The sequence below is a fragment of the Colletotrichum abscissum genome (assembly GCF_030869225.1).
Source record: "Colletotrichum abscissum strain IMI 504890 chromosome Unknown Scaffold_13.1, whole genome shotgun sequence".
Taxonomy (NCBI): domain Eukaryota; kingdom Fungi; phylum Ascomycota; class Sordariomycetes; order Glomerellales; family Glomerellaceae; genus Colletotrichum; species Colletotrichum abscissum.
In genome coordinates, this window is record NW_026850021.1 from 332,474 (window position 1) to 358,433 (window position 25,960).

A 25,960-nucleotide genomic window follows, 5' to 3' on the forward strand; every position below is an offset into this window, starting at 1 on the left:
TGTATCCGTAGCTGCGAACCGCTGGATGATCCTCCCAGCAGCAAAACAGAAAAAAAAAGGAGGGGGCGAACTGCTGACAAGGATGGCCACACTCGCACATGGCAGCTTTCTCTCACTCCATCACACACACACACAAAAACACAACACACATGCACACACACATACACACACACGCACCGCAAGTATTGAAGTCAGATGATGACTTATATGCGTCGAGTATGTCTATCAGCACTCATAGGCTCGCGTCCTCGGTTCCTTCGGAGCAGTGGGTTTACCTAAGACACACGTTCCTGTCCTGACCTGACCCGCTGCCTTTGCCCAAGTACCGTCCATCTACCTCCCGTCGTTCTTTCCATGAACATTCGTTACATCAGGTACTTCAGGTAGAAAGTGTCGAGGCGGGCAAGCGTGGGGTAAAAGGCTGGAGGGGAAAAGAAGGAAGGAAGGAAACACGGAGGAGGGATGGAACTAAACCAAACAAAGCTAGAAGGAACGGACGGGGCACGCCTCTCCCACCTGCCACCTCACACAAAATGCAAATGCGATCCATGAAAGTGGGAAAGAGGCACCAGCTTCAATCAGTCTATCAGAGAAGGTGCAGGTGGGACAATCAAAAGGGTCTAAACATTGGACGAAAAAGACGTTGCCCGCCAACGCACACCCAAACACACCCCCCGTCCCAGTCACCCAGTCTTAACTTACTGTCTAGCACCTGGCTGCTTGGATGAAGCCATCCCCGTTGTCGTTTCCGCCGCCACTCTTATTACTGTACACAGTCATGAGTACGCTATTACCAAGTATCACTCGTTGCCATTGTTTTTGTTTCTTCTCATTGCCACGCGAACCACATCCAATAAAAGCAACAGGCCGGTGCCTACCTACGAGTCTAGGACCACCTAGCCATCTAGTCCGATATCCTCAGCTCCGGCGGATACTGCCAGGAATACCAATAAAAGTCCCTAGATCCAGCTGGAGCTCAAGATTCAAACCAGGACCGGGATCGCCAGACCAACAAAGATAGCCAACCACGGCCACTGCACGCCATTGCTTCTGATTGACTTTAGCATCGTCATCTCCCCCTGCTCCAGCTCCAACTAGTCACTCGCTACGTCGAGGTTTCCAACACCTCGGGAGAAGCTTCTTCTGGCCGGGCAACGTTGGCAACCCTCGCTCTTGAGGGCTGCGATGTTTCCTACACAGGCACAGGTTCGCGACACTGCGCATGCGAACACGCACACGCACGCACAACAAGACCAGACCCGATCGAGTCAATGTTCGCTCGCCTTATTGCCTGTTCCACGACACGAGCCGCCGCCCTCGTGCGTCGTTGCTCGGCGTACCACGTCGGACACAGCTGTCACTTGAAGAATACGTACTGCGCAATCATTCGCCCGCGATACCGAGCATGCATCGAGCATTGCCCTGCAGCAGTGCAGAGAACACCGCCGCCCGCCGCCGGACACTTGCCGCCGACTTTTACTTCTTGCCCACCGAGAGACCTTTGTTGCGGCATATCTGTCCCGTCAGCGACGGTCAACCCAAGAAGAGAAGCGGTCTGCAACATGAGTCCCGTTACAGCGACTGACCATGCCATGCCGTCCACCTCATCAGCGTCTCTCGTGTCGCCCCAACAAAAGTCGGACAAATCACTACGCACACCGACGGGCCAGTCAACGCAGCGACAGCGACAGCGACAGCGGCACAAGCAAGCAAGCACCGGGGAGGGGCAAGCAGAGTGAAAGCAATAAAACAACTCGGGAGAAAAAAGAAGTCACCTCTGCTTCCGGCCGCCTTGATGAGTTGGCATGCATAGCCTTTGGTCCTGTTGTTTTACATGCTCCAGTACACCAACAGAGAGAGGCCCATTTTCGACTACCTCACGGCTTGCCCGCCGCTCGAGACACTGCCGTACAGCGCAGCGCCCCCCTGCTCACCCGCCGTCCAATCTGCATCGTCCACGAAAGCGGGCACGCCATGCCAACGCATCACAGGGCCCCAATCGGCCACCCCTTGACCAACCCAGCGAGCTTCAACCAGCATCAACCCACACCGTCTGCTACACCACATCCTTCTCCAATCTCCATCAACAATTCCCGTTTCCAGGGGGCCAATCGTCGACTACCAGACTGAGTCCTTCCTGCCACTCTCCTGCAGCAGCTTTTGAGGTACCGCCAGCCCCAGCCGTTGTCCTCAAACCTGTCCAGACAAGGTCGGCAGACCGTCCCCCGAATGCCACCCGAATTCCACACCGCAAAACGGTCAGCTCATCTACCCGCGCGCCGGATGGGTTGCATTCTAGCTCTCTAACCACATCATTCGTTGCACTCGCTGCATCGTGTACAACTTGCTCGTACCCATTCAGCGCCGCACGAAAACCTTCACGATCTTGTGTTCGTCCACTACCAGCAAGTAGCCGCCTTCATTCTCACCGTACGAGGTGTCAACTACCACTGCTGGTCTATTCGGTGTTGGTTTGACAAAAAGTACATCCTGTAGTCCTTCGAGGCTGTCGCGCTGAAATCTATATCGCCTTGCCCAAACCAAGTTCGCCAGCTTCGCATACGAGGTGCACCTCGACAACAAGTCGGGGGCACTCATTCCAAAAATCAGGCACTTTGTGCCATCCACAATGACCAGAGCGGGATTTTGGGCCTCTAAATTGGCCTCTACCGCGTAGCTGGGTAGATCCAGCCACTCTGCGCCGCCAGGCTGGTATCACGTTGATCCCGTACCACTGCCGCCTGCCAACCCCTCGATGCCACCATCGATGGTACCAAAATACCTCTCCATCCCGGTTCTGGCCGCCCACAGATCGCTCATCCCCATGCACGTCAGATTCGCCAGTCAACCAGTCTTATTCGTCTCAACCTCAGACCCCCATTCGCTCCGCTGACCCCATGTCCACCTTGCATCCCGCCTCCCGCCCGCCTATTGAGCCCCAGCCGTCATCGGTCCCTGCGACTCAGGCGCTGCGTCTCTGTTGCCTTTCCGGCTTGTATTTCGTCCTCCTGGTGAGGCCAGGCGGTCTTCTTCTGTGATAAGCTGTGCGTATCATGCCTTTGAACTGGGCCTAGCAGAGATGGAGGACGATAAACGGTGAGTACTTGACCCGAAAAGATCCGGCTGGACGGATAATACAACGTAGTTCTTGTGTGGGAGCAACCAGGTATTTGCCCAGGCCAGGTTGTATCAACACGTGGTAGATATCACGCTCGGAAAGCTATTCAACCAGCGCGCCGGTGACAACAAACATGTTGGACCCATCAGCCAACGCTCGACCTTTGGTCCTTGGAGGCAATCCTGCCGGATTCCCATTAATGCCGTCTGCTAATGGGCCACTGGGATTAGGGCTGCATATGCCATCGTGGCTTAATCTGCGCTCCCGACACTAGTGCGCAGGCATGAGCCCAGTTGACGGCCCCGTTGTCAGCATGCTGTGTGACTGTTTGTTGTCATTTCCGTATAAGACGTCTGGCCGCTTGGCCGCCTTGTGGCCACTTCCGGTGTTATTTGGGCTCTTCTAAGCTATGGCCATAGTGCCCAGCTGAAGCCTGACAGCTTCTTTCACCCCTCGGTGGCCATTCTTCTTCTCCCTTGGCGTGATATTGCCAAGTCACTGGTTTATGAGAGAGATCCTCGTGTATTTCCTTAGACGTCTGACTGCTTCTTGCGCATAAAATGATGTTGAAGCTCACTATCTTTCGCTGAACATGGAAAGGCGTCGTTCATTGTGTCCCGTCATTCTTCTCGTACTTTCGGACGCGTGAACATGAGAACATAGACACGATGTATGTATGTAGGTATGAGAATACGAAATTGAGGGCAAGATCCTTTATGTGACAAGCTTCCTTGGTACACAAGCTGGCTGTAATAGCACTCCTTCTTGTGAGTATCTCCAGCGTGTTCTTTCTTGTGACCTCACATGTCTGTTTAGCAAGCTAGAGGGTGTTTCTAGACCAGGAGACCAGCCAGTCACGCTACTTGACTAAGCGAGAAGTGCGTATGGATCAACTAGGAGGCTTCATTTGCAGCCTCCCCATTGCTTTTGGCGGTGAATACATCCCGGTGAGCCTTTGGGCGCTGCAGGATTTGAAAGTTCCTAATGTGTTTATGTTCTAGAGGTACTGACATCCAGGAAGACTGCATGTGTTCATAGCTGCTGCCATTTCAGTGTAAAAATTTGGCATTTTTCGATGATTTTGAGTATACAAGTTGATTGAGTATACAATCTTCCTAGTTGCGCCAGAATATTAGGCTCAGGTGTATTTTTTCGGTACAGAAAGTCTGGAAATATCTCTTCGTAGCGAGCACGATAATTCTGGACATCTCCTCAGACGAAAGTAAACTTTTGCCCGGACTCGGCGGTCTAGGTTCACAGTCTTTTTTTGCGGTATTCAAAAAGATTACTGGTGGACGAAAAATATCTTTTGATTGCGTATCCTTTTCCAGTCTCGTACAAAAGGTGGTTAAAAACAAATTTCATGAACTATTTTGTTTTACTCTTTTGATTTCACTAAATCGGGCAGCACTCCCCAAGCACTGACGAGAGGCAAAGAGAGAAAGGGACTCGAGCCTCCTAGTAGATAGTCGCTTGATGAATAAGACTACCTTACGTCAGGACAAGGGTAACACGAGGGGGGCCTTTGGTAGCACGCTGGGGCTATCGACCGAATGCCGGAGCCGAGACCGGCTGCGGGGCCGCGTCTGAGCATCAACCGCCGGCCCGGAGTTCCGTGCAATGTCACGTCCTCATACCGTCAAAGTCAGTCCGTCTCTCCCATGAAACTCATGAATAGAGCAGCAATTGTGAAACGTGGTAAAGCTTCACAAATACCTTAGTATGCAAACGCATCGCTTCAGAGTGGGAATTGAGTGCTTTTGCGCAAGTTGTAACGAAACACATCAGCGCCCATCAGTGGAACCCGTCGGCCGGTCATGGATGGGTGCTGAGAGGCCGTAGAGGTGCGCAAAATATGAACCCTTCTCTTGCCCCGCGCCGGATGCCGGTCGCTCGGCCGGAATCTATTCCTCCGAGGCGCCCTTCCGAGTACATCAGCAACCCCAAGTCTCTCGAAAAACCCATTCTTGGAAAGACAAGCTGATTCGGACTTTTTGTGAGATAGTTCACCATCAGCCAGGCTTTCGTTTCCCAAAAACCACACTTACGCAAACAAACACAAATGACCTGCACCACGTCCCCCAAAGGCGCGATGCTCTCGCCCCGCGCCGCCAAAACCGCCTCGGCCCTCCATCGGCCGTGGCGCTTCGCCCCCGTCCAGACCTACTCGGCCTCCACCAATCCCTCGGGCCTCATCTCCTTCGGCAGCGCAAGCAACGCCCTCATGCAGCCCGCCGTCGCCGCCTTCGCCGCCACGGTCCCGCTCCCGCCCGACGTCTTCGGGTACGGCTACAGCACCGCCGGCGGCGCCCGTCTCCGCGCCGCGATGGCGGGGCATTTGAATGCCACGTTCAGTCCCCATGCGCCGCTGAACATGGAGCATGTGAGGGTCGCGGCGGGGGCGACGGCCGTGCAGTGTATTCTCGCGTTTGCGCTTGCGTCGCCTGGTGAGGGTGTGTTGGTGCCGAGGCCGGTGTATGGGCGGTTCGAGCTCGATTTCGGGAACGAGATGGGGGTGGAGGTCGTGTATGCCGATACCACGCCCGAGACGTGTTTCCTGCCGGACGTGGTGATTGAGGAGATGGAGGCTGCGGTGCGGAGAGAGATGGGGAAGGGGGTAAGGGTTAGGGCGGTGATGATTGTGAATCCGAGTAATCCGCTGGGACGGTGTTACCCCCGCGAGACGCTTGTGGCGATTATGCGGTTTTGTGGGAGGCACAAGATTCATCTTGTCAGTGATGAGGTGTATGGGCTTTCCGTGTTTAGGTCTTGTGAGGAGATGCCCGAGTTCACGTCGGTGCTGTCTATCGACCCGGCGGGCATCACCGATCCGGACCTGGTGCACGTGGAGTACGGCCTGGCCAAGGACTTTGCGTCGTCGGGACTGCGGCTGGGCGCGCTCGTGTCGAGAAACGCGGCGCTGCACGAGGCGTTTTCGAGCGTGGTGAGGTTTCATAGTCCTGCCGGGCCGTCCGTCGCGATCGCGGCTGCCATGTTTGAGGATCGGGTGTGGCATGATGAGTTTATTGCTAGTTCGAGGCGAGCCATCGCGGGCGCGTATGGATTTGTGACGGGGAGGTTGAGGGAGATGGGGGTTGGGTATGTGGAGGCGAATGCTGGGTTGTTTGTGTATATTGATCTCTCGCCGTGGTTGCCGCCGCCGTGGGAGGAGGGGGAATATGAGTCAGATCGGGACAGAGAGTTTGCGTTGGCGGAGAGGTTTGTCGAGAGGGGTGTGTTTTTACATCCGGGGGAAGAGCATTGTCTTGCGCCGGGGTGGTTTCGGTTGGTTTATACGCAGGAGGAGGATATCGTGGCCGAAGGGTTGAAAAGGTGAGTCTACGGGGAGACGTGCTTGAGAACTTGGCTAACATGACTACAGAATCGACGATACTTTGAAGAACCTGCCTTGGCAACTGTCACACTAGGCACCCAGACAACAGACAGAACATCACGCATTACGGAGACGATCAACACATAATCAGGGAGAAACGAATCTATGTCCAGATAAACGAGGGAGAAGAAAAAAATGTACAGACGCCCCCAGAGGAGGGATTAAGAAATTAAGTTTAATTCATGTACACGCTTGAGGGCCATGACTCTTTGATATCATCGACCGTATGCTTCCGTCACGTCTTTAGGTTTCCTCCTAGACACTTCCACCCCTACTCTCTTAAAAGTGGTAGCGGCGGTTGAAGGTGCGGGGACCGCGGGGGCCACGAGGGCCACCACGGGGACCACCACGACCGGGGCCGCGGGGACGGCTGCCACCTCCGGCGGAGGTCTGGTTGAAGGTCTCCCACTCGTAGGAGGCGAACATCCAGGGGCCGACGCCCTTGTAGTCGTTCATGGCGATGGGGACGGAGGTGTAGTACTCGAAGCTGGCGTTGCTCTTGAGGGAGCCGACCTCAACGGTGCCGTTCCAGTTGACGGTGCCGTTGGCGTTCTCGACGACAAAGGTGGTGAGCTCCTGGTAGCCCTTGGCGGCGGCGGGGAAGAAGCGGCGCTCGGGAAGGAGGCCGAGGCGGATACCCTTGAGCCAGGAGAAGACGAAGAGGGCGGAGGCGGAGGACTCGATGTAGTTCTTGGGGCGGCCGACGTAGGGGCTGTCCATGATGAGCCACCAGCCACCGGTGGTGCTGTCCTGGGCGTTCTTCAGGCCCTCGGCGAGGGTGACGAAGAAGCGCGAGAGGGTGGTGACGCCGGGGTGGCCGCGGGGGAGGAGCTCAAGGACCTCGAGGAGAGCGACGGCGTACCAGCCGACGGCACGGGACCAGGTGAGCGGAGAGGCGCCGGTGATCTGGTTGGCCCAGACGGCCTCCATCTTCTCGTCGAAGCCGTGGTACAGGAGACCGGTGGTGTAGTTGCGGGTGTGCTTGTCAATGACCTCGAACTGGTTGACAATGTCGTTCCAGGCGGTGGTGTTGTCCTTGTCGAAGAGGGAGGTCCACTTTGCGTAGAAGGTGTCGGCCATGAAGATGCCGTCGAGCCACATCTGGTAGTCGTAGTCGGGGCTGCGGTGGAAGAAGCCGCCCTCGTCGGTACGGGGGTGGCGCTCGACAAGCTGGTCGCGGATGGTTCTGGCGGCGGTCTTGTACTTCTCCTCACCGGTGCGCTCGTACCACCAGAGGATGTTGTTGCCGATACGGTACTCGTCCAGGGAGTAGGTGGTGGGCTTCCAGTTCAGAATGCTGCCGTTGGACTGGACGACGAGATCATCGATACGGCTGCGGTACCAGTCGACGAGGGCGTCATCCTTGGTGAGCTCGATGGCGGCCTCGAAGCCGTCGTAGAGGACGGCCTTGGTGTAGTGGTACGGCTTCTTGTTGTCGATCTCGTGCTTGGTGAACGAGTCGGCGGTCCAGGCGAGGTAAGGACCGGCGGCCGCCGCGGCGGTCGCGAAGAAGAGGACGGACTTCATTATGGACTTTGGTATGAGGGGTTTTGCTTTGCTTTGGGAGGTTCAAAAGAGTGACTATGTCGAGATTCGGAAATCACGACAGGAGGAGTGAGAAGCAAGCGGATGAAGGAGCCAGATCTGAGTCGCCAAGCTTCCTCAAAAGACGGCTAAGGCTGGGGGGAAGGGAGCTCTTTTGAATCCAAGATCGGATACAAGCCGGTTCGTCTGCGCCTCCATGTTTGCTGGAGAGCACCCGACGGGGGGGGGGGGGGGGGGGGGGGGGGGGGGGGGGGGGAGGGAGGGGGGGGGGGGGGGGGTGGGGGGGGGGGGGGGGTGGGGGGGGGGAGGGGGGGGGAGGGGGGGGGGGGGGGGGGGGGGGGGGGGGGGGGGGGGGGGGGGGGGGGGGGGGGGGGGGGGGGGGAAAGGTGCAACGGTGCAACGAAGGATCCATCGACGGGGTTCTGGGATGAGTTGGAGTGATTAGGGACGACAGTGGGGGGGTTGCGCTTATTGATCATCACCAGAATGATCAGATGGGGATAGCCAAGCAGAGCATGGCGACTGCGAGGACGAGGGGTTTGCAGATTGGAGCAATGAACAGCACTGGGCTTGAGGCCGGGAGATCAGGGAATCAGGGGTTGGAAGAAAGGCAGAGGATTGCCAAGTGGAAGCCAAGGGCAGGGCAGAAAATATCCAGGAACTAGAGATCCATCATGGTCATCTTGTTTCTCATCCCGCACCGCCCGCACCATGTCGGACAAGTCCACCGCTGTCGAAGAGGAATATGATGTGCTTCTATGCCCTGCCCAGTACTCTGCAAAGACAGATACGCCAGCGGCTATCTCGAGGTCGTCGCCAGCACAGTGGGAGCTTGTTTACGAGCCAGGTATCGTCGCATCCCACCCCCTCTACGGTTCATCTCCGCCTGCTTGGCCCGTTCTGGCGAAGAAGTGGATGGGATGTTGGACGGAGGATGGAGAAATAAGGTCCGGATCCAGTGAGTGATGAGAACGACGGTTGAGGCTCCCCACGTACGCGTCTTGGCAACGTCTTGGCACGTCTTGAGAAGATTGAAAGACGGCGGGCCTGCTTCGCTTCTCAAGTGCTACGCCGCTCCGTTGCTAGTCGTGCTAGTCGTGCTAGTACCTGAGTATCCGTAGAGACTAGCTAGCATTCGTAAGAGCAGACCCGTCCGCAGTCCTAAGCGGCCCCGGGAGTTGCAGGGCGTTCACCTTCTCTATCAGTTTAAACTTATGGGTCCGTCGCCGCGGATAAAGGCCAACAAGTATTGACTTTCTTGGGCATTTGGACAATTGAGATGACCTTTGATCTTTTCTGCTAGGGCCAAGCCCGGGCGGGATATGCCCGACACTGGATGACCGTTGGAGTTGGCATGGACGAAAGGGAATTTGAGGAGCTCAAGACCACAATAGGCACAATTTTTGCGCGTGATGTGGGCACCGTCGGGGGCCCTGGACGTTGCGTTGCCAAGCTGCGTATTCGCTGCACCCCTTCATCTCAGAGCTCGCTCAACGGGATGGCCCCACGTCGGGTGCGACTCTTCAGCCCGCGCTCATTATCGATGTAAGACTGTAGGTTCGGGATGAGTGTTGGTCTTGCATGTTCTTGGCTTGTTTGGTTGGCCTCCCGGGCTGATGATTGATGGATCATGGAGCGCCCAGCCGGACAAACTCCCAATATGAAAACATTCGAAGAGAGATATTCGGCGACGCGGTGTGGATTGTGGACTCTGGCCGAAATGCGCTGCATGGGCATGAGTGAGCCTCCAACGACTGTTCTATTAAACAGTCCAACGGTCAAACAGTTCAAGAGATCAGCTTTTCTCGGCCGGCTGCAAAGATGCCTGGTATTTGATAACGATTGCGCAATATTTCATGGTCGGCCAAGTTCTGTTGATTCTTTTTGAGAGCTTCCGCCGAATGGTCCTGTGAGTGGTCAAATAATCACTTGATCTCGCCGTACTATGATAAACTCCCTGCGTGTCTTTTCGCGCTGTTGACGCCGGCACGTTGTTTAATCGATGAAATTGGCCATGTATTTTAGCTTCATTGCCAAGACAGTCGCATCGAGGTGTTGAAGTAACCCTGCTGGGGACAGATGTCAGCAGCGATAAATCTGCGACACTTCCGAGCCAAACGTCGGCGCGATGAACCGGATCTCCAGTCCAGGGCAGAAAAAAAAACAAAGAGCATGAAAGAAAATCAGCCACCCGTTAAGCAAACATGGCTCCCGTGCCGAATGTGACTTTGGCCGGTTGATTCCGAGAGAGCAGACCAAACACATTCTGGTCCATCGTGGCTCCAGTCTTCGGGAGGCGAGGTATGTCATTCAGGGGCACAGGGGCAGCAGGCTCGGTGTATATCCGTACGGATACTGTGTGATGAGTGTTCTGCGTGGCACGGTGGCAGTGATGTAATTCGCTTTCGTTCTGAGTGAACTCACTGCCCAGTGTCAATCTGTATAATCAGACAGAGTGAGGCGTAGTGGCGAAATCTGCGAGTCGCCATCTCCGCCAAGGAACTGAGTGGGTGGATTGGTGGTCTTTGCTTTTCCGTTCCCTCTCCTGTGAGTCTGATCGGCAGATAAGACGTTCTTGTCTTGAGTCGAGTGTTGGTCACGCTGTCTGTGGGTGAAAGTGAGACTGATTCAGACGATTGAAGATGTTCGTTAGTGCGCCAGCCGACTGCCTACCCGTCAAAGTCAAGACGACGATGGATTAAGCTCATATGGCGTCAAATAGCCGCCCCCGAGAGTCTGTTTTAACCTGAGATGAGCAAGCCGACGGGCTGTTCAAGGATCGCTCGATTGCTGAATTGCCTTGATTATGCAAAAAGGGCAAAAACGACTGCTTTTGCCGACGATAGAGTTTGAACCCAATTTGCCTAGGAAGCATGAGCCACATGGTACAAGCCACCTGTTCTTGTGGCTTGACTACCTTATCGCCTTGTCCACAGGCGTGTGTGGCTGGTGACTGAGGTGGGGACCCGAAGACCGCCCGACTCGCAAGTCATCAATGGAAGGTGCGCTGCAGGTTGGAGTTGCTCCGTGCTCCCGGCGGGAGGGCAGGTGGGTGATGGCCCAAGCTTCTTCCATGTCAATCTTGAATGTCACTGTGGTCGCCCTTGCCAATTGGACGCAGCTTCCTTTGCCAGACTGGAGGCACCAAACTTAATGATGCCTTACAGCAGCTTTCCGGCTAACAAGGTCCCTAAAAAGGGCAGACTAGGACAGCCACAAGCCAATCAGCAACAACGACCCAGCGCAGTCTGCGCCATTGGTCGCACCTTCCAGCAGTTGTGCGACGTCCTCATACTGCACGTCACCTTCCAGAACTCGACTACCATTAGGCAGGAACGACCCAGAATTATCGACATACGGGTACCGACAGGCAACGATCGGATTTGGCAAGGCTGAAGCAGCAACAGCTCCTTCCTGCCCGGCATCTGCAACTAGGTAGGTACCTGTCTCGTGTATACTGGTACTGAATTACTTTGAGTTGTGCGAATCTTCCAATCTCGGCCAATTCTTTCCCGCTTCTGACACTTCCGAAAAGCATCAGCAACTCACCTGCGAGTTCCCCGCTTCTGCCTGGATCGTGAAGCTTCGCCCCACCCACTCTGATTCATTGGACTTCCATACTAATCATTACGTCCATCGACCCAACTATCGGGAGCTGCTGGCAGGATATCATTGCCCTTGGTATTTCTCGCGTCTTTGAGTTTCTTCTGTTTATTCTCTTTGTTTATTCTCTAGAAAAGAGAATACTCTCTAGAAAAGAGAATACTCAGCTCTCAATATCAGTCATGGATGCGCCGGCAAACCCTCAGTCCAAATCGCCCTTCAACAAAGTGCCTCTCGAGGTTCTCATTCGCATATCGGATCAATTGTCAACTCCCGACCTGGGAAGCCTTCGTCTGACATGCAGATCCATAGAGCAGTCCATGTTCAATATGTTCATGAAGGAGTTCTTTACTCAACGCCAATTCATGCTCACCGAATTCAGCCTACAGACCCTCATCGACATCAGCAAGTCGCGGCTGAGTGATTGTCTCGACTATGTCATCATCGGCCTTAATACATTCACACGCCATTACTTTTCCCCAGGAGAAGAAGCCCAGGAAACCCGCTATCGCGAAGCCCAATCCGATCACCACACCCTGGTCAACAGCGGTCAAGACGTCGCTATGCTGACGGAGGCTTTCAAAAACCTCAAGAACCTCAAAACTGTGGGCATTCGTGACTACCATTCCGCGGGAAGGGGCTTTCGGGATGGCTTCGAGGTCAGCTGGGCGAGTTACGGCGCCACCACACTCCGCCAGGATACCGGAGTAGATCTTCTGCGCATACCTATCGATGAGATGGTCGCCTACACCAACAAAGTCTTCATCACCCTTTTTACCGCACTTGGTCATGCTGGTGCCCGGCCCAGTGCCTTCGAACTGCTCCGCCACCAGCAAGGCGTGCCCTCTGACGACGCTTACAACCTCTTCACCAAATACCTCAAGCCCAAGCTCGTCCCGGTCCTCGAGGGCATCGAGACCTTTATGAGCGTTGTGAACGTAGCGACCGGCCCCTTCCGAGTCACGTCACTCACAGGCAGCGCGGGAACTCAATTACGACGTCGACACGATTATTCCCTGCGTCTCTTCTTGGGTCACATGCCGAACCTCAAGCATCTGCGGTTGAACTTTGCGCACCCAGGCCATAACTCTGATGCTGTTGATGAATTCATTGACTGGCTGGGTACACCTGTCCTCGGTGCTCATTCTGAACCGGACGACAACCAGCTACCGATGCCTCCAGCTCCGGTAGCGTTTCCCCATCTGGAAGAGATCAACTTGGGCTTCGTTGAAGTTGAGCCGAAGCGGCTTCTCCAAGTCGTGCGAAAGCTTACACCAACACTGAGGAATCTCGAGCTGTGGAAGGTCACGCTCCGCAGCCGTACAGGAGCTGTTCAAGGGGACTATAACGCGAGAGGCGACATTTCCATTCTCAACATGTGGGCTCGATTTCTCCAGAGTCTGCGCGACGTCCCCGACCTCGATCTGAAACATATCATGGTCGGTTGTCCTGCTCAGCGCATGTCTATGACGAGCGCCAGGGTATGGGTTCAAGCCGCAGACGGGGTGCCGGACAAGACTGTGAGCAGACGCGAGTACACAGGCATCGATTGGAGGCATTTTGTCGGAGACTTGGCAAAGCAAATCATGGTTGATATCCCGCCCGAGCGTAAGCGCAACCCGGAAACGGACGAAGAAGATGACGAAGATTCGAACGATGGTATGGACGATGAGATTGACGATGACATGGACAACGACATTCTGGAAGATGACATAATGGACGCGATACAAGGTCAGTAGTTACGTGCTGCAACTCCCTTTAGCTCTTGCGTTATCCCGAAGTTACGGATCTGTTTTGCCGACTTCCCTTATCTACATTGTTCTATCAACCAGAGGCTGTTCACATTGGAGACCTGCTGCGGTTATGAGTACGACCTGGCGTGAGAATTATTCCTTCCCGCGGATTTTCAAGGGACGTCGAGAGCGCACCGGACCCAACAGAAGTGCTGTATTGACCGGCTTCCCTTTCACCATACGGGGCACAAGTGCCCCTTTGAAACGGAACTTCCCTATGGTTTAGGATCGACTAACCCATGTCCAACCGCTGTTCACATGGAACCTTTCCCCACTTCGGTCCTTCAAGTTCTCATTGAAGTATTCGCCATTCTCAGAGTACTACGGTCTAGTCAACGTGGTCGCTGCTTCAGTGGCCGTGGAATAGGATGGCGGAGCTGGCGAGGGGTGAATACTACATAATGGCTGACGACTTGATACTCGATCCAGAACAAATGGAGTCAGGAGGCTACTTTCCAGATGGAATTGAGGAAGCGCTGGATGGCCTCGAAGACACGATAGCCTACGAGCAAGGCTTTTACCCGATTGTGTTTCAGTAGACGATGGTATAGGAAACAATTAGGCCTGGGTCGTAATTCTGCTCGACTTTTCTTCCTATGATGGCCACTTTTTTGGGGGGGCAATTGGAGAATCTTGGTGGCTGAATGGGGAGTCTAGCCATCGAGTCGAAGACTTGAGGTTTCCCGTCTGGTGATGCTGGCCATGCATTTGCTTCTGGAGGTGTATTACAGTCGGTATAGAGTATGGAATTGGGATGAAAGGACCCACCATGTAGATATCTAGGCAGCTGGCCCGCTCAAGGAAGTCAATCAGGGTTGGCATACGGATGGGCATGAAGCGATTCGGATACTTCAGATGGCAAACTTGAGGTACACTGCAATTTGAAGCCAATACCTTGCTCCAGGCAGGAGCTCCTCTAAAACTGAAAAGCGTCTCCAGGGGAGAAACATCGTCAAGTATCTAGGTACCTTGATTGGCACCTAGAAGTGGTTGACAGTGAAGTACTCCGTTACTTGTGGTGGTACGGCGGTACCTTGATGTTGAGACGGCACGTGAACTCGCGAGGACCTCGACCAGTCGCGGTGGCTCGTGCGCCAGGCACCAGCGGCGTTGGTGCCTGCAGGACCATGTTGGTTCGTCCAGAAGGAGCTGAAAGCGTGCGGCACCTTCCACCCAGGTCCCAAGGCACTAGGTGAGGTAACTCCAATTGGCAATGAGCTGACTTGCTTTTCTGATCCAAAGTCAAAGGAGGCACAGCGAAATAAATCATCTCGACTCCCTTTCATCTTTTCGTCTTTCATCTTCACTTTCTTTTCCATCTTAGAATCTCACACAACCACCATCGATTGGACTCGGTCACTCAACACGGGGACCCCTGTCATACTCTCCAAGCTCTGTTTCCCTGAATCAAGCTCCCCTGTATACATAGCCGCATAACCTCCACATCCCACCCACAATGTCCGCTCCAAGGAGATCCGGGAGAACAGCTGCAGCAGCTACAAGCGCTGCTCCCACCACCCCTGCGGCCCAGCCATTGGCTGGCACTGTCATTGCCATCAGTGGCACCTTTGACAAGAAGCGGACGGATCTCGAGTCGTGGCTCTCCTCCCTCGGTGCCGGCATCGCCAAGTCAATCACCAAGAAGACTACTCACCTTATCACGACACTCGAGGAATTCAAAGCTGTAACCACCAAAGTTGCTTCCGCTCAGAAGAATGACATCTTCATCGTCACCCTTGATTGGGCCGAGAAGTCCGAGTCTCAGGGGTCCAAGGCCGCCGAGAGCGATTTTGAGCCCGGCAAAACCACAACGACCAAGGCAAAGGCCGCCCCGGCTACAGCCACCAACGGCTCGCAGCAGAATGGCTCGCAGTCGCAGTCTCAAGTCAGCGCTGCATCCCAGACCAGTGCCGCGAGCAAGAAACGCGCCAAGGCAGATGCTCAGTCTGACAATGACAGTGATGCTGATGCCAAGCCCGACGTCAAGAAGCAGAAGGCTGCCGCCGGTGTCAAGGGCAAGAAGAAGGCTGCTGGTTCTGCGGCCGTGGCCGACGATGCTGACGACAAGACCGACGTGAAAAAGAAGGCTGCAAGTGGCGATGCCCAGACAGCCTCCAAAGGAATCGTGGTTCCTCTTGACGAGGGCTGCAAGGTCCAGGGAACCGTCTACATTGCACCCGACGGTGTCATCTACGACGCATCTCTGAACCAAACGAATGCTTCAAACAATAACAACAAGTTCTATCGTATTCAGGTATGTGCACGCCGACTGATGGTACTAGTCCAAGCCGCCATCTAATCGTACCCGCAGCTTGTTCAAGATGGCAAAACGTTCAAAACGTGGACCCGCTGGGGCAGAGTCGGAGAATTCGGCCAGTGTGCTGTCCTCGGCAATGGTAGCCTCGACGACGCGTTGAAGAACTACGACAAGAAGTTCAAAGACAAGAGTGGTATCGCGTGGGCCAAGCGCGCAGACCCTCCCAAACCCGGCAAGTATGCCTTTGTTGAGCGTAGCTACGAGCCAGACTCGGACGACGATGAAGAAGACGATGAGGAGGGAGCGGCCGGCGACGTCAAGAAGGAAGAGGACGACAGCGACGACGAGATGGCAGACCCAGTCAAATCCTCCCTTCCTCAACCGGTGCAGGACTTGATGGGCCTCATCTTCAACCAGCAATACTTCCGCGAGGCCATGACCTCCATGAACTACGATGCCAACAAGCTGCCTCTCGGAAAGCTCAGCAAGAATACCATTCTCAGAGGTTTCCAGGTGCTCAAAGACTTGGCCGCTCTTTTCAACGACAGCACGCTTGCCGACTCCGAATACCACATGTCGGTCCCGGCTGCGACTGAGCACTTGTCCAACTCGTACTACTCGCTGATACCCCACGCCTTTGGTCGCAACCGTCCGCCCATCATTGGATCTGGTGCTATGCTGAAGAAGGAAGTCGACTTGCTCGACAGTTTGTCTGACATGAAGGTCGCAGCGGACCTTATGAAGGTTGATCGCAAGAATACGGACGTTCACCAAGCCGACAGACAGTACCAGGGTCTCGGAATGGAGGAGATGACTCCCCTTGACCGCAAGAGCGCCGAGTTTACCCTTCTTGCCGAATACCTGAATGGATCCAGGGGCTCTACCCACGGCCACACCTACAAGATTGAGGACATCTTCCGGATTGAACGACAGGGCGAGCTGGAGCGCTTCGAGAAGAGCGAGTTCTCATCCATCAAGTCCGACCGCAGATTGCTGTGGCATGGCTCCCGAGTCACCAACTATGGTGGTATTCTCAGCCAGGGTCTCCGAATCGCCCCTCCTGAGGCCCCCGTGTCGGGCTACATGTTTGGCAAGGGCATTTACCTTGCAGACATGTCGAGCAAGTCAGCAAACTACTGCGCCTCCTATAACTCAGGGGGTCAGGCGTTGCTGCTGCTTTGCGAGGCTGAGCTTGGTGACCCAATGCAGAAGCTTACGAGAGCAAGTTATAACGCGGGCGATGATGCAAAGGCAGGCGGCATGTGGTCCACTTGGGGTCAGGGTAACACCGGGCCGAGCAAGTGGAAGGATGCTAGCTGTGTCAACCCGGACCTTAAGGGAATCCAGATGGTGAGGACAAGCCGCACCTCAATTGCAACGCAAAGATCTATTACTAACGATTTCGCAGCCCGACGTGAGCGTTACGCCGGGCCCCACCAATGTTCCAGGCGCATCCCTCATATACAACGAGTATATTGCTTACGATCTTGCTCAAGTCCGTCTTCGGTACTTGTTCCGCGTCAAGATGTGAGGTAGCAGGTGGAGAGGCTAGAAATATCTAACAGCATGGCTTCAAATGAAAGTTATCAAGACCCTCGAGGCAGGGTTGCATATTTGCAAAAGAATCGACCAAGGTAAAAGGTTTTTACTTTCTATTTCATTACCACTGACAACTGGCGTTCGATGTAGCTAGGTAAATAAAAGGAACAACTAACTTGTTAGTATTTTACACGTTGTCTGCTTGCCCATTGCCAGTAGATGTGAATATGCTCTGACAATATCCGATATCGCCGTGCCTATGGGCGGCTCATTACCAGCCATTTCATTGACTGGTCCCCCGTGGGTTTGACGAATTCAATTGAAATGCAGGAAGCTACTGTCTATCAATTTTCCAAGTGTCTCGATCTCTGCCCTCCAGACTCGACGAGATCATCCACTTCACCAGTATCTTTCCCACGCACTGCCTCCACCTGCTCATACACTCTATCCAGCCCCCAAATAGTCCACACAACACACCCCAGTACTGCAAACTCCATCAAGACCGTCATGAACAGATATGTTGTCGTATCCCCACTCACCGCACTAAACCTCCTCTCCCCGGTACTCACATAGGCAATCGTATACGAGATCCGCATAACCATGAAGGGGAAACACCCCGCGAACCCGACCATGGCCCGCCTCTCTGCCTGCGGAATCCGCCTCCACTCCTTCGCTAGAAGCACGAAGAGGAGGACGCCCCAGAAGTAGAGCGCGGCAAAGAGGCCTACGCCCGCCCTCGTGAGCGTGCCGGGCGCCGTGGCGTCGGATGTCTTTTTGGCTGCGACGATGTAGTCTGCGATGGAGATACCGAGGCCGGCCCAGCAGATTAGTTCGGGGATGCGGAAGTGCCATTGTGTCAGGACCTGGACGAAGGCGTTGCTGTTTCGTGGGTGGTGTGTGTGAGCGTTGGTGTTCTCTTTTGTAAAGCAGTGGACACTGGATAGAGACGGGGACTTACACCCTCTTGAGCAGATCAAGCAGTACAAAGGTCAAGAGCACGAGACCGAGGGATTCGCAGACAAAGATGGCGGCCCAGACTGCGCGCGAAGAGTTTGTGAGTGTTCCCAGCATGCAGCCGGCGCCGACGATGCGGATGGCGGAGATGAAGGAGATGCCGAACCAGCCCATTTTCTTTTGGATGCAGAAGAGGACGCCGAAGGCGAGGTAAACTAGGAAGACGATGGTTTGGGCGATTGCTACGCCGTCGCGGTATCGAAGGGAGCGTGTCATTGCGGTGTTAGTGCTGATGTTGCCGGGTGTAGGTTTGGCGATGTCGAGAGTAGCGGGAGAAGGGCCTCTCTGAACCAGCGTGAAGGGAAAAGCTACCCAAGCTCAATAACGGAAATCTTTTTCAATTATCTGATTTCATGGCGCATTTTTGTTTGAACGTGATGCCTCCGATCATGTAAGCTCTCGCCGGACGGACCTTCGGCGCAGATCTGCAATGTCCCCCGGCCCCCGTTCGGGAGGCCGCTCATGTGGGACCCGGTTTATTGCGTTAAGCGAGTGCGAGTGCGCTATGGAGTGTTCGCACCAGGCAAGGCAGTGCTGCGGATTTCTTGGGGTAACGATTAAGGTCCAATGAAAAGCAATGCGACATACCAAGACGGATTTATGAGGATTTGATCTGCTAATTTGCTGACCTTTCAGCCCCTGGATGATGGGCGGATCGTCTGCTCAGCCCTGCTGTAAGGTTGGACAAGCGTCAAAGGAACATGACAGCCATCATCCATCCCTCAGCCAAGAAGAATTTACCATGAGACAAGTCGCTTTTCAGATGAGATGAAAGCCGCTGCCTGTAGTTGATCGAAAAAGTTGGGCTGACAGCTAGCGGCTTTGGATGGAAGGGCAGTATTGTTGAACACCCGCCCTCTGAGTCAGTCTCATCTCGTCGTGCACCAACAACTGAACATCCAGAACTGGCAGGGTTTTGGCGGAATATTTCATTTTTCCCAACGAAATTGACTGACGATCCTGCTACGATTTCAACAACTTCTAAATTTGCCGACATGGCTATTCCAACCATACCTTAGCTAGGTCCTACCGTTGAAAGACAACATGGATGGGGCTAGTAGCTATTTCCACCAACATGCCCTTTCCTTATGAAGTCATCGCGGGGCATCGGACGCCGGATTTAGGCCCGACGCTAGAAACTCTAAACTCTAAACGCCGGCAGTGGCTTCCGATTTCTCCTTTCCACCTTTCCACCTTTCATCATCGCACCCCGTCTCAGTGATTGCCACCATCCGATAGTCACTTAGACTTTTGCGACAACTCGAATTGCTCAACATCTAGGAACAACCGTGCCTGTAGTCGTGCGGGATGCTTTGCGACATTTGGGAGCCTAGCGACAATTGGACTGGCATATCTAATCAAGCGCGAAGAAAGAAGTTGCAAAATAAGCTCAACCAGCGCGCGTATCGTTAGTACTGCTCCGGAAGGATGCAAAGTCGCAACAAACTCACCCTGGCCAGGTAGGAGACATGGAAAAAAGGGCGACCAGGCATCATCGGGTTCAGGAGAATCAGATGACATGGGCGTGATCTGCACGATAGTCAGAGACACGGCCATCAAACAGCACGAGGCTGGAGCTGAAGCCGCCAGCCTCAGAGGTGCTTATAGAAACGACAAGAGCATTTTGACTACGCTATTGGCCGGATGCAAGCTCATCAGGTGTCCTCGACGGCAAGCTTTAGCTCGAACACGCATACAGCAAGTATACGAAGACTACTCTCTCCACGCTCCTAGGCCAAAAGCTTTACATATACTCGTGCGGCTTCGAGTTCTAGCCGCCCTCGCTCACAATGCCTCCTGCATGGGGTTTCCTCCAGAAGGCTTGTGCCGAGCAGACTACACCTCACCGTATAATTCCTACGGCCCCTTGATGCCCTTTCAACCACGCATGGCCAGTTCAGCCCTACAACCCACTCCTTTACAAAGAACGGTCCTTCACCATCCCTGGATCGATCTTTTTCCTTTTCCCCGACTGCGGGACAACGTTCTCGTCGGGCTCGCCAAAGGCGATCTGGACGACGACGAACTATGCGCTGATATCTTGGAGGTCAAGGACGAGGACCTCAGCGACAAGCCTTCGCTAATTGTATGGGGCGAACCCTGGGACTGGAAGGCATGGGAGGCGAACGAGGACTTCTTTACGAAGTGGGGATTCTTGGTTAAGGGGTGTCCGGAGCTGTTAGAGGCTACAAACTCCTGGAGGGTCAAGCGGGGTGAAGAGAGGCTTGTATTTGAAGTCTGAGCTCAGCCCGGAGTCGATGGCGTGGTTGTCAAGGCACTGTAAGCCTAGATTACGGACAAGAAAGGTTTTGCCAAATGGGATACTTCCGAGTTCTCAATTTGCATTTCTTTTGCTACTTGTTGCATTGGAAAGCTTCAATATGTTCTTCTTGAGGCTTATGAGGTAAAGACCATCACTGACAACATTGACTGACTACCAACTTAAGAGCAGGATATCGATGTAAATGTTCTTCGAGTGTACGTGTCAGGCTTCCAAGGACGATGTTCCATGCAAAATCGTCAGGCCGCGCCTCGTTGGCCCGTGGGCACGCGATTGATTGAAAATAGGAGTTGCATCTCCGCAGGCAACTCCGCCAGATCTCCGCGTCTGACTTAGCCCCCGTAGCTAAACCTTGTTTCGGACAACACAACCTCTCTCGAGACCTCCAACATCTCAGTCTTCTCGACCACCAGAGGATTAGTGACCTGTTTGGCTTCAACAACCCATCAGCTCACCATGGCCCGCAGATCGAAACAAAAGTCCTGCTTTGCTTGTGTGGAGGCAAAGAGGCGTTGCGACCAAAGTCTCCCGGCCTGCTCACGGTGTCTGGACAAGGAAGTCGTTTGCACGTATCCCACTGTCCGGCGAAGTAGACAAGCGCCTATATCGAGCCATGTCAGCTCGCGACTGGGATCCGGATGGGATATCGAGGCCTCGTGGCCAGGAAGCAACATCGACAATATCGGGGTCGTGCTGGATGAGGCCCTTTTTACTCCGGTATCCGCACCCGGGCCGGCAGCAAATATCGCCGCAACGACGATGACAGCCACGTCGTCTTCCTCCACCTCCTCCGCCGTCATGAGCCAGATCACCTCCGATAGCGCTTCGAGGCCTGATGTCCCCAACGCGGAAGGCTTGAACTGGTTTCTCCAATCCACCTCCTGGACCATCGACTACCAACGCGAAGCGCCGGTGTCAATTCCGCCAGCCGCAGTCTTTACCAACTTCATCCGCGGACTGCAATCTTGGCTCGTCCGCTTCCTCCACAAGGGGTGCAATCCTTTCATCCACCAGCACCTCTACTCCGAGACGACCATGCCCCAGTGTATCCAGGATGCATACGCAGCTATTGCTATAGCACAAACCATCACCCCGGGTAACGAGCACGTGGTAGACGCAGTGTCGTCGAATTACATCATGACCCTCTTAGCCGCCAACTCCGCAGACGAGGCTCCGTTTCTCCCGATTCTCTCGACAAGGCAACACCTGGCGCGCACTCAGGCTCTTTTGATCCACCTGCTCTTGTGCCTCTTCTCCCCGTCAATACCTCGGAGAAGCAAAGCGGAGAACTTGATAGACACCCTGCGTCTCTGGGCCCGCCAGCTGTGGGAGTCGGCAGCGCTAGATGCAACGACGTCCCCAGTTTTTCCCAACTTTCTATCGAGGATGTCATGTACTCAAACCATTGAGACGGACGTAGTCACCAGCTTGTATCAAGCCTTCATCCTCTCCGAGTCCATCCGTCGCACGTTCCTTCTTACGAGTATGGCTACGGGGGTATACACCAGCCTGAAAGAGACTTGGACTCATGACTGTGCCGGTGACGTCTGTATCACGCTCCGCGGCGAACTCTGGGAAGCTTCCTCCCCTGCCCGCTGGGAAGCCGCCGCGCGGAAAGAGGACCCTTTATTTCTGCATAGCCTAAAGGGACAGTCTCTGGTGGCCCGAGGAATCCGGGCTGCTGAGGTTGATGAGTTTGCGCGGCTGATGTTCACTCTTCTATGGGGATTGGAAAAGGTGGATCAGTGGGTTGTGAGCACCGGAGATTGTGTTTCTGTAAACTATGGGACTTGTGTTTGAGCTCTACCGAGTTTGGCGTTATGGGTTAACTAGCCTATTGCTCATCATTGCAACGAAATCAGTGAAGTGGTGCAGTGCTCATCTAGTTACAGTGAGACGTGCATGTGGCTTCTCTCGAGGATCCGAAATAGCAATTTGTTTCTAAGTTGTTGACTGCATACATATACATACACATGTACTCTACATGGAAGCACAGCAACAAGCGAGCTACCAAAAGTGATTCGAGAGACTTCAGCACCTGATTACCATGGTTGAAGACCAGGGAGTCCGTGAGCGCGAAGCTGCGAATTCACTTCCTCATTGGCGTTGCGCCATAATCCAGTAACTTGCTCCTTATTCGAAGCGACTGGGTTCGGGTCTCCGATCTTCCCACCAGGGAACACAAACTTGCCCTTGTATTTGGAGGCATCCTGGCGAATCTCCTTCGAGACAGCTGCAAAGACGGGCGTCGCAGCGCCCTGCTCTGGGGAGATGAATGTCCAACGCGCAATCGTCTTGATCAGACTAGGATTGACTGAGAAGACGCCCTCAGTGGCGACTTCGCCGGGGTGTACTGCCATGGATAAAATCGGCAGTTTCTGCTCATCCATCCGCTTCTGCAGTTCCTGGGCGAGTATGGCATTGGCAGCTTTGGATACGCCGTAGCGGATCGTGTCGAAGCCGAATATGAAGCGACCGACATAGCGCCACTGCCAGGGAGGCGAGGGGACTGGATTACAGAAGCAGTCGGGAGAGTTGAAGTTGAATGGAAATTTGCCCGGTACCAATGCGACTTGAGCACTTGAGCTCATCGTGACCACTCGGACGTCGGCGTCTTCATCCTTGAGGGCGTTCTTCAGCAGCGGGAGCATGCGGTTGGTGAGGAGAAAGGGGCCGATGAAACTACAATGTTTAGTACCTTATGCTCAACTTTTCCAACTAATCGAGACTGGTTGACATACTTGGTAGCCATATGTACCTCCCATCCAGGTCCAACCAATTCCGTAGACGTTGTTCCTGCGGCCGCATTGTGGACTGGACGATCTGCATGTGAGAACCAGGCAAGAAGGAGAAAAAGGATCAGTGATGAGACGTACCTAGAATGTCGACTTTGTGCTCCTTCGCCTTGAGCTTGTCCACTGTCGAAGTTACACTACGCATGTCGGTGACATCCATTGTCATCCACTGCAGATTCTCGGGGTCGATTTCGGGATGGGCGTCCAAGATTTGATTGCGTGTTTTGATTGCTGTTGTATCGGAGCGTGTGGTGAAGTAGACCTTTGCGCTCTTCTGTGCGAGAAGTCTTGCCATTTCGCGACCAATATCGCTGCTGTTGACCGTGTCCTGTCAGATACCCGCCTGAGGGACGAGGATTTTACAACACTTGGGTGATTTGGAGATAGTTGCGTACTTGCCGCCCGTCACGACGGCGATCTTTCCTTTCAAATTAGGCATATCCTTCAGAGGCATCCACTGATTAGCCATTCTGAAAAGATTGTGTTGAGGATGCCACTTGAGGGAAGACTCAGTTTCCAAAAGATCTGGAGAGTTGCAGGGGAGGGCTGTCTTGAGGCTGAAAGGTTTGTGATGCGATGGAGGTCTGGTGATGAATTTGGCATCGGTCCATCGTCATTTATACTTGATGCGCTGAAATAGTTGCATAGAATTGAATAAGTGCCTTTAAGCTTTAAAGCTGAAGATAGAGTCCGAAGTCCGGAAGTATCGGGCTTGAAGTAAGCGCGCGCGATGATAGTTCCTCCGCTCGGTACTATTGGAACTTTGTAAATTCTTGAGACGCACACGCGAAATGCTTCGGAGACATGTAGAAAGCATGATGTCAAGCATGGAGGCTGAAGCTATATCGGTAGACTGTCAGAATGCCGACTGTGTATCACGTCAGGCACAGTACACAATGCGGCGGAATTGCTCCGGAGCACTAGCGGAGGAACGGCGGATGGATAGTGGAGGAAAGTGGGGACCCTGGCCGTCCGCCGACCGGGAAGGGAACCTGAAGATTCAAGCACTAAAATTACTTCAAAGTCCGCTGTCCCTGTATACCGTATAAGTCAGCACCTTATGAACCGCCTCTTCTAAAATCTGATGACTACCAGATTGTGAAATCAGTACGCATCGTTTCCTGCTTCTGACATCCCATTCTTCCCTCCCAGGATTTCCTTCACCTCTGGGATGTTCACTTCCATCACTTTCCTGACTTGTTCTTCGAAAGAGAGAGATGGGTTTGGCAGCCGCCCCGGACTATTTGCATGAAAACACCAGCCCTAGCGTTAGCATCACTGAAGGGGATGCTTCAGCACGAGCTTCCCAAAAGTTCCTTGCTTGGACACCGTCTCCATCTCTTCCAGCGCCTTTTCTCCCGTACCCTCGAACACACGCACGACAGGAAGCTCGAATCCCTTTCCGTAACTCTTGACTACCCAGTCGAGAGCAGCCCACATGTTGGAGGCCTTTCCAGGTTCTGCGGGGATGACATGGCGACCACCGGCAACCTCGAAGACAATATCGTAGTCTCGGGATCCGAGGACTGATTCGCTTGGCGGACGCTGCGCACCCGTTGCATTGACCCAAGAAAATTGAGTATCGGCATTGATGTTGGTAAGCGCACCGAGCAGCAGCTGACTTGATTCGAGCGACCCCGCGGTCTCGAATCCCCATACCCGAGAGTGGCCTGTTTTGATGACCGCTTGTCTGACCTTGTCTGAGACATCGGCATCCTTGTAGTCGAAGCATTCGGTTGCACCGAGTCCTCGGAGAAGATCATGACGGGGGAGAGATGCCGTAGTGATGATGTTGGTAACCCCGCTAGCTCGGGCCAGCTGGATGGCGGACAGGCCGACGGCCGTTCCTCCACCCCATACAACCAGCGTGCCCTCAACAACATCAGTACTGGATCCTGGGAGAGGAAGTTTGAAGTTGTTGTACAATGCGTCGCTGGCGGTGTGGCTGACGGTGGTTATGGCTGCAGCGTCGGGGCGGGGCATGTTCTCAGGGACTCTGAAAAGGCCAAGTTTCGGCGTGGAGATGCGCGGCTTATGAGCGCCGTACTCTTTGGAGTATTCACCATGGGCAACACTCTGACCGGCCACGATGTCGCCGACTTTGAACCCAGAGTCGACGAGCGCGGGGCAGTCTAGGACCATGCCGCAGAAGTCGGTTCCCGAGACAGAGTTGCGGAAGTTGGTGAAGTGTACTATCTTGAGATCCGCAGGGTTGACTCCCGAGTAGACGACATCAATGAGAATCTCGTCGTCTCGTGCTGTGACTGGAGGGAGGTCATGTCGAGTAACGACTTGTCCATCACTTCCGACGAAAAGAGCAGCACCTGTCATGGTTAAAAGTGAGTGTAAGGCGCAAAATATCAATGGAAACGCGAAATGATTGTTTGGTAAAACATTCAACGTACTAAAAACTCTCGCGCAAGTGTTATTTATCTAATCTTCAAAGGTGCAGGTGAAGATACTTAGTTTCAGCAACAGGATTGCTCAAAGTCCGCCAAGTCCGCCTCTCGGCAGTCATGCTACATGCAGTGTCACAATTGCGTTCAGCTGTGACTGCCACAGCCACATTTTGGCTTCACTGAGAGGGACTTCAGTTGAAAGTCCGCAAAACCTGTCGGACT

General features: G+C 54.1%; 11 protein-coding genes across 11 annotated transcripts; 7 read left to right on the forward strand and 4 right to left on the reverse strand.

Annotated features, from left to right (window-relative positions):
- Positions 1–1,587: 1,587 nt before the first annotated feature.
- CABS01_06274 (uncharacterized protein) lies at positions 1,588–2,130 on the forward strand (the record flags this gene model as incomplete). The annotated part of the gene is made up of 1 exon (XM_060539640.1): positions 1,588–2,130. The coding sequence occupies one exon, from the start codon at positions 1,588–1,590 to the stop codon at positions 2,128–2,130; it is 543 nt and encodes a 180-aa protein (XP_060404177.1).
- A 3,050-nt stretch (positions 2,131–5,180) lies between these two features.
- Positions 5,181–6,546, forward strand: CABS01_06275 (1-aminocyclopropane-1-carboxylate synthase; the record flags this gene model as incomplete). Its single annotated transcript, XM_060539641.1, has 2 exons — positions 5,181–6,451; positions 6,501–6,546. The coding sequence occupies 2 exons, from the start codon at positions 5,181–5,183 to the stop codon at positions 6,544–6,546; spliced, it is 1,317 nt and encodes a 438-aa protein (XP_060404178.1).
- Positions 6,547–6,791: 245 nt separating this feature from the next.
- Positions 6,792–8,039, reverse strand: CABS01_06276 (glycosyl hydrolase family 88; the record flags this gene model as incomplete). The annotated part of the gene is made up of 1 exon (XM_060539642.1): positions 6,792–8,039. One exon carries the CDS (start codon positions 8,037–8,039, stop codon positions 6,792–6,794), a length of 1,248 nt encoding a protein of 415 aa, XP_060404179.1.
- A 729-nt stretch (positions 8,040–8,768) lies between these two features.
- Positions 8,769–9,606, forward strand: CABS01_06277 (uncharacterized protein; the record flags this gene model as incomplete). Its single annotated transcript, XM_060539643.1, has 2 exons — positions 8,769–9,015; positions 9,368–9,606. 2 exons carry the CDS (start codon positions 8,769–8,771, stop codon positions 9,604–9,606), a joined length of 486 nt encoding a protein of 161 aa, XP_060404180.1.
- Positions 9,607–11,842: 2,236 nt separating this feature from the next.
- On the forward strand, positions 11,843–13,992 carry CABS01_06278 (F-box domain-containing protein; the record flags this gene model as incomplete). The annotated part of the gene is made up of 2 exons (XM_060539644.1): positions 11,843–13,391; positions 13,883–13,992. The coding sequence occupies 2 exons, from the start codon at positions 11,843–11,845 to the stop codon at positions 13,990–13,992; spliced, it is 1,659 nt and encodes a 552-aa protein (XP_060404181.1).
- A 917-nt stretch (positions 13,993–14,909) lies between these two features.
- CABS01_06279 (uncharacterized protein) lies at positions 14,910–17,241 on the forward strand (the record flags this gene model as incomplete). Its single annotated transcript, XM_060539645.1, has 3 exons — positions 14,910–15,707; positions 15,765–17,060; positions 17,119–17,241. 3 exons carry the CDS (start codon positions 14,910–14,912, stop codon positions 17,239–17,241), a joined length of 2,217 nt encoding a protein of 738 aa, XP_060404182.1.
- Positions 17,242–17,593: 352 nt separating this feature from the next.
- CABS01_06280 (uncharacterized protein) lies at positions 17,594–18,479 on the reverse strand (the record flags this gene model as incomplete). Its single annotated transcript, XM_060539646.1, has 2 exons — positions 17,594–18,128; positions 18,208–18,479. The coding sequence occupies 2 exons, from the start codon at positions 18,477–18,479 to the stop codon at positions 17,594–17,596; spliced, it is 807 nt and encodes a 268-aa protein (XP_060404183.1).
- Positions 18,480–19,782: 1,303 nt separating this feature from the next.
- On the forward strand, positions 19,783–20,505 carry CABS01_06281 (uncharacterized protein; the record flags this gene model as incomplete). Its single annotated transcript, XM_060539647.1, has 1 exon — positions 19,783–20,505. One exon carries the CDS (start codon positions 19,783–19,785, stop codon positions 20,503–20,505), a length of 723 nt encoding a protein of 240 aa, XP_060404184.1.
- Positions 20,506–21,000: 495 nt separating this feature from the next.
- On the forward strand, positions 21,001–22,344 carry CABS01_06282 (uncharacterized protein; the record flags this gene model as incomplete). Its single annotated transcript, XM_060539648.1, has 1 exon — positions 21,001–22,344. One exon carries the CDS (start codon positions 21,001–21,003, stop codon positions 22,342–22,344), a length of 1,344 nt encoding a protein of 447 aa, XP_060404185.1.
- Positions 22,345–22,586: 242 nt separating this feature from the next.
- Positions 22,587–23,808, reverse strand: CABS01_06283 (short-chain dehydrogenase/reductase family Oxidoreductase; the record flags this gene model as incomplete). Its single annotated transcript, XM_060539649.1, has 4 exons — positions 22,587–23,226; positions 23,286–23,358; positions 23,421–23,653; positions 23,735–23,808. The coding sequence occupies 4 exons, from the start codon at positions 23,806–23,808 to the stop codon at positions 22,587–22,589; spliced, it is 1,020 nt and encodes a 339-aa protein (XP_060404186.1).
- Positions 23,809–24,614: 806 nt separating this feature from the next.
- On the reverse strand, positions 24,615–25,670 carry CABS01_06284 (uncharacterized protein; the record flags this gene model as incomplete). The annotated part of the gene is made up of 1 exon (XM_060539650.1): positions 24,615–25,670. The coding sequence occupies one exon, from the start codon at positions 25,668–25,670 to the stop codon at positions 24,615–24,617; it is 1,056 nt and encodes a 351-aa protein (XP_060404187.1).
- Positions 25,671–25,960: the final 290 nt, after the last annotated feature.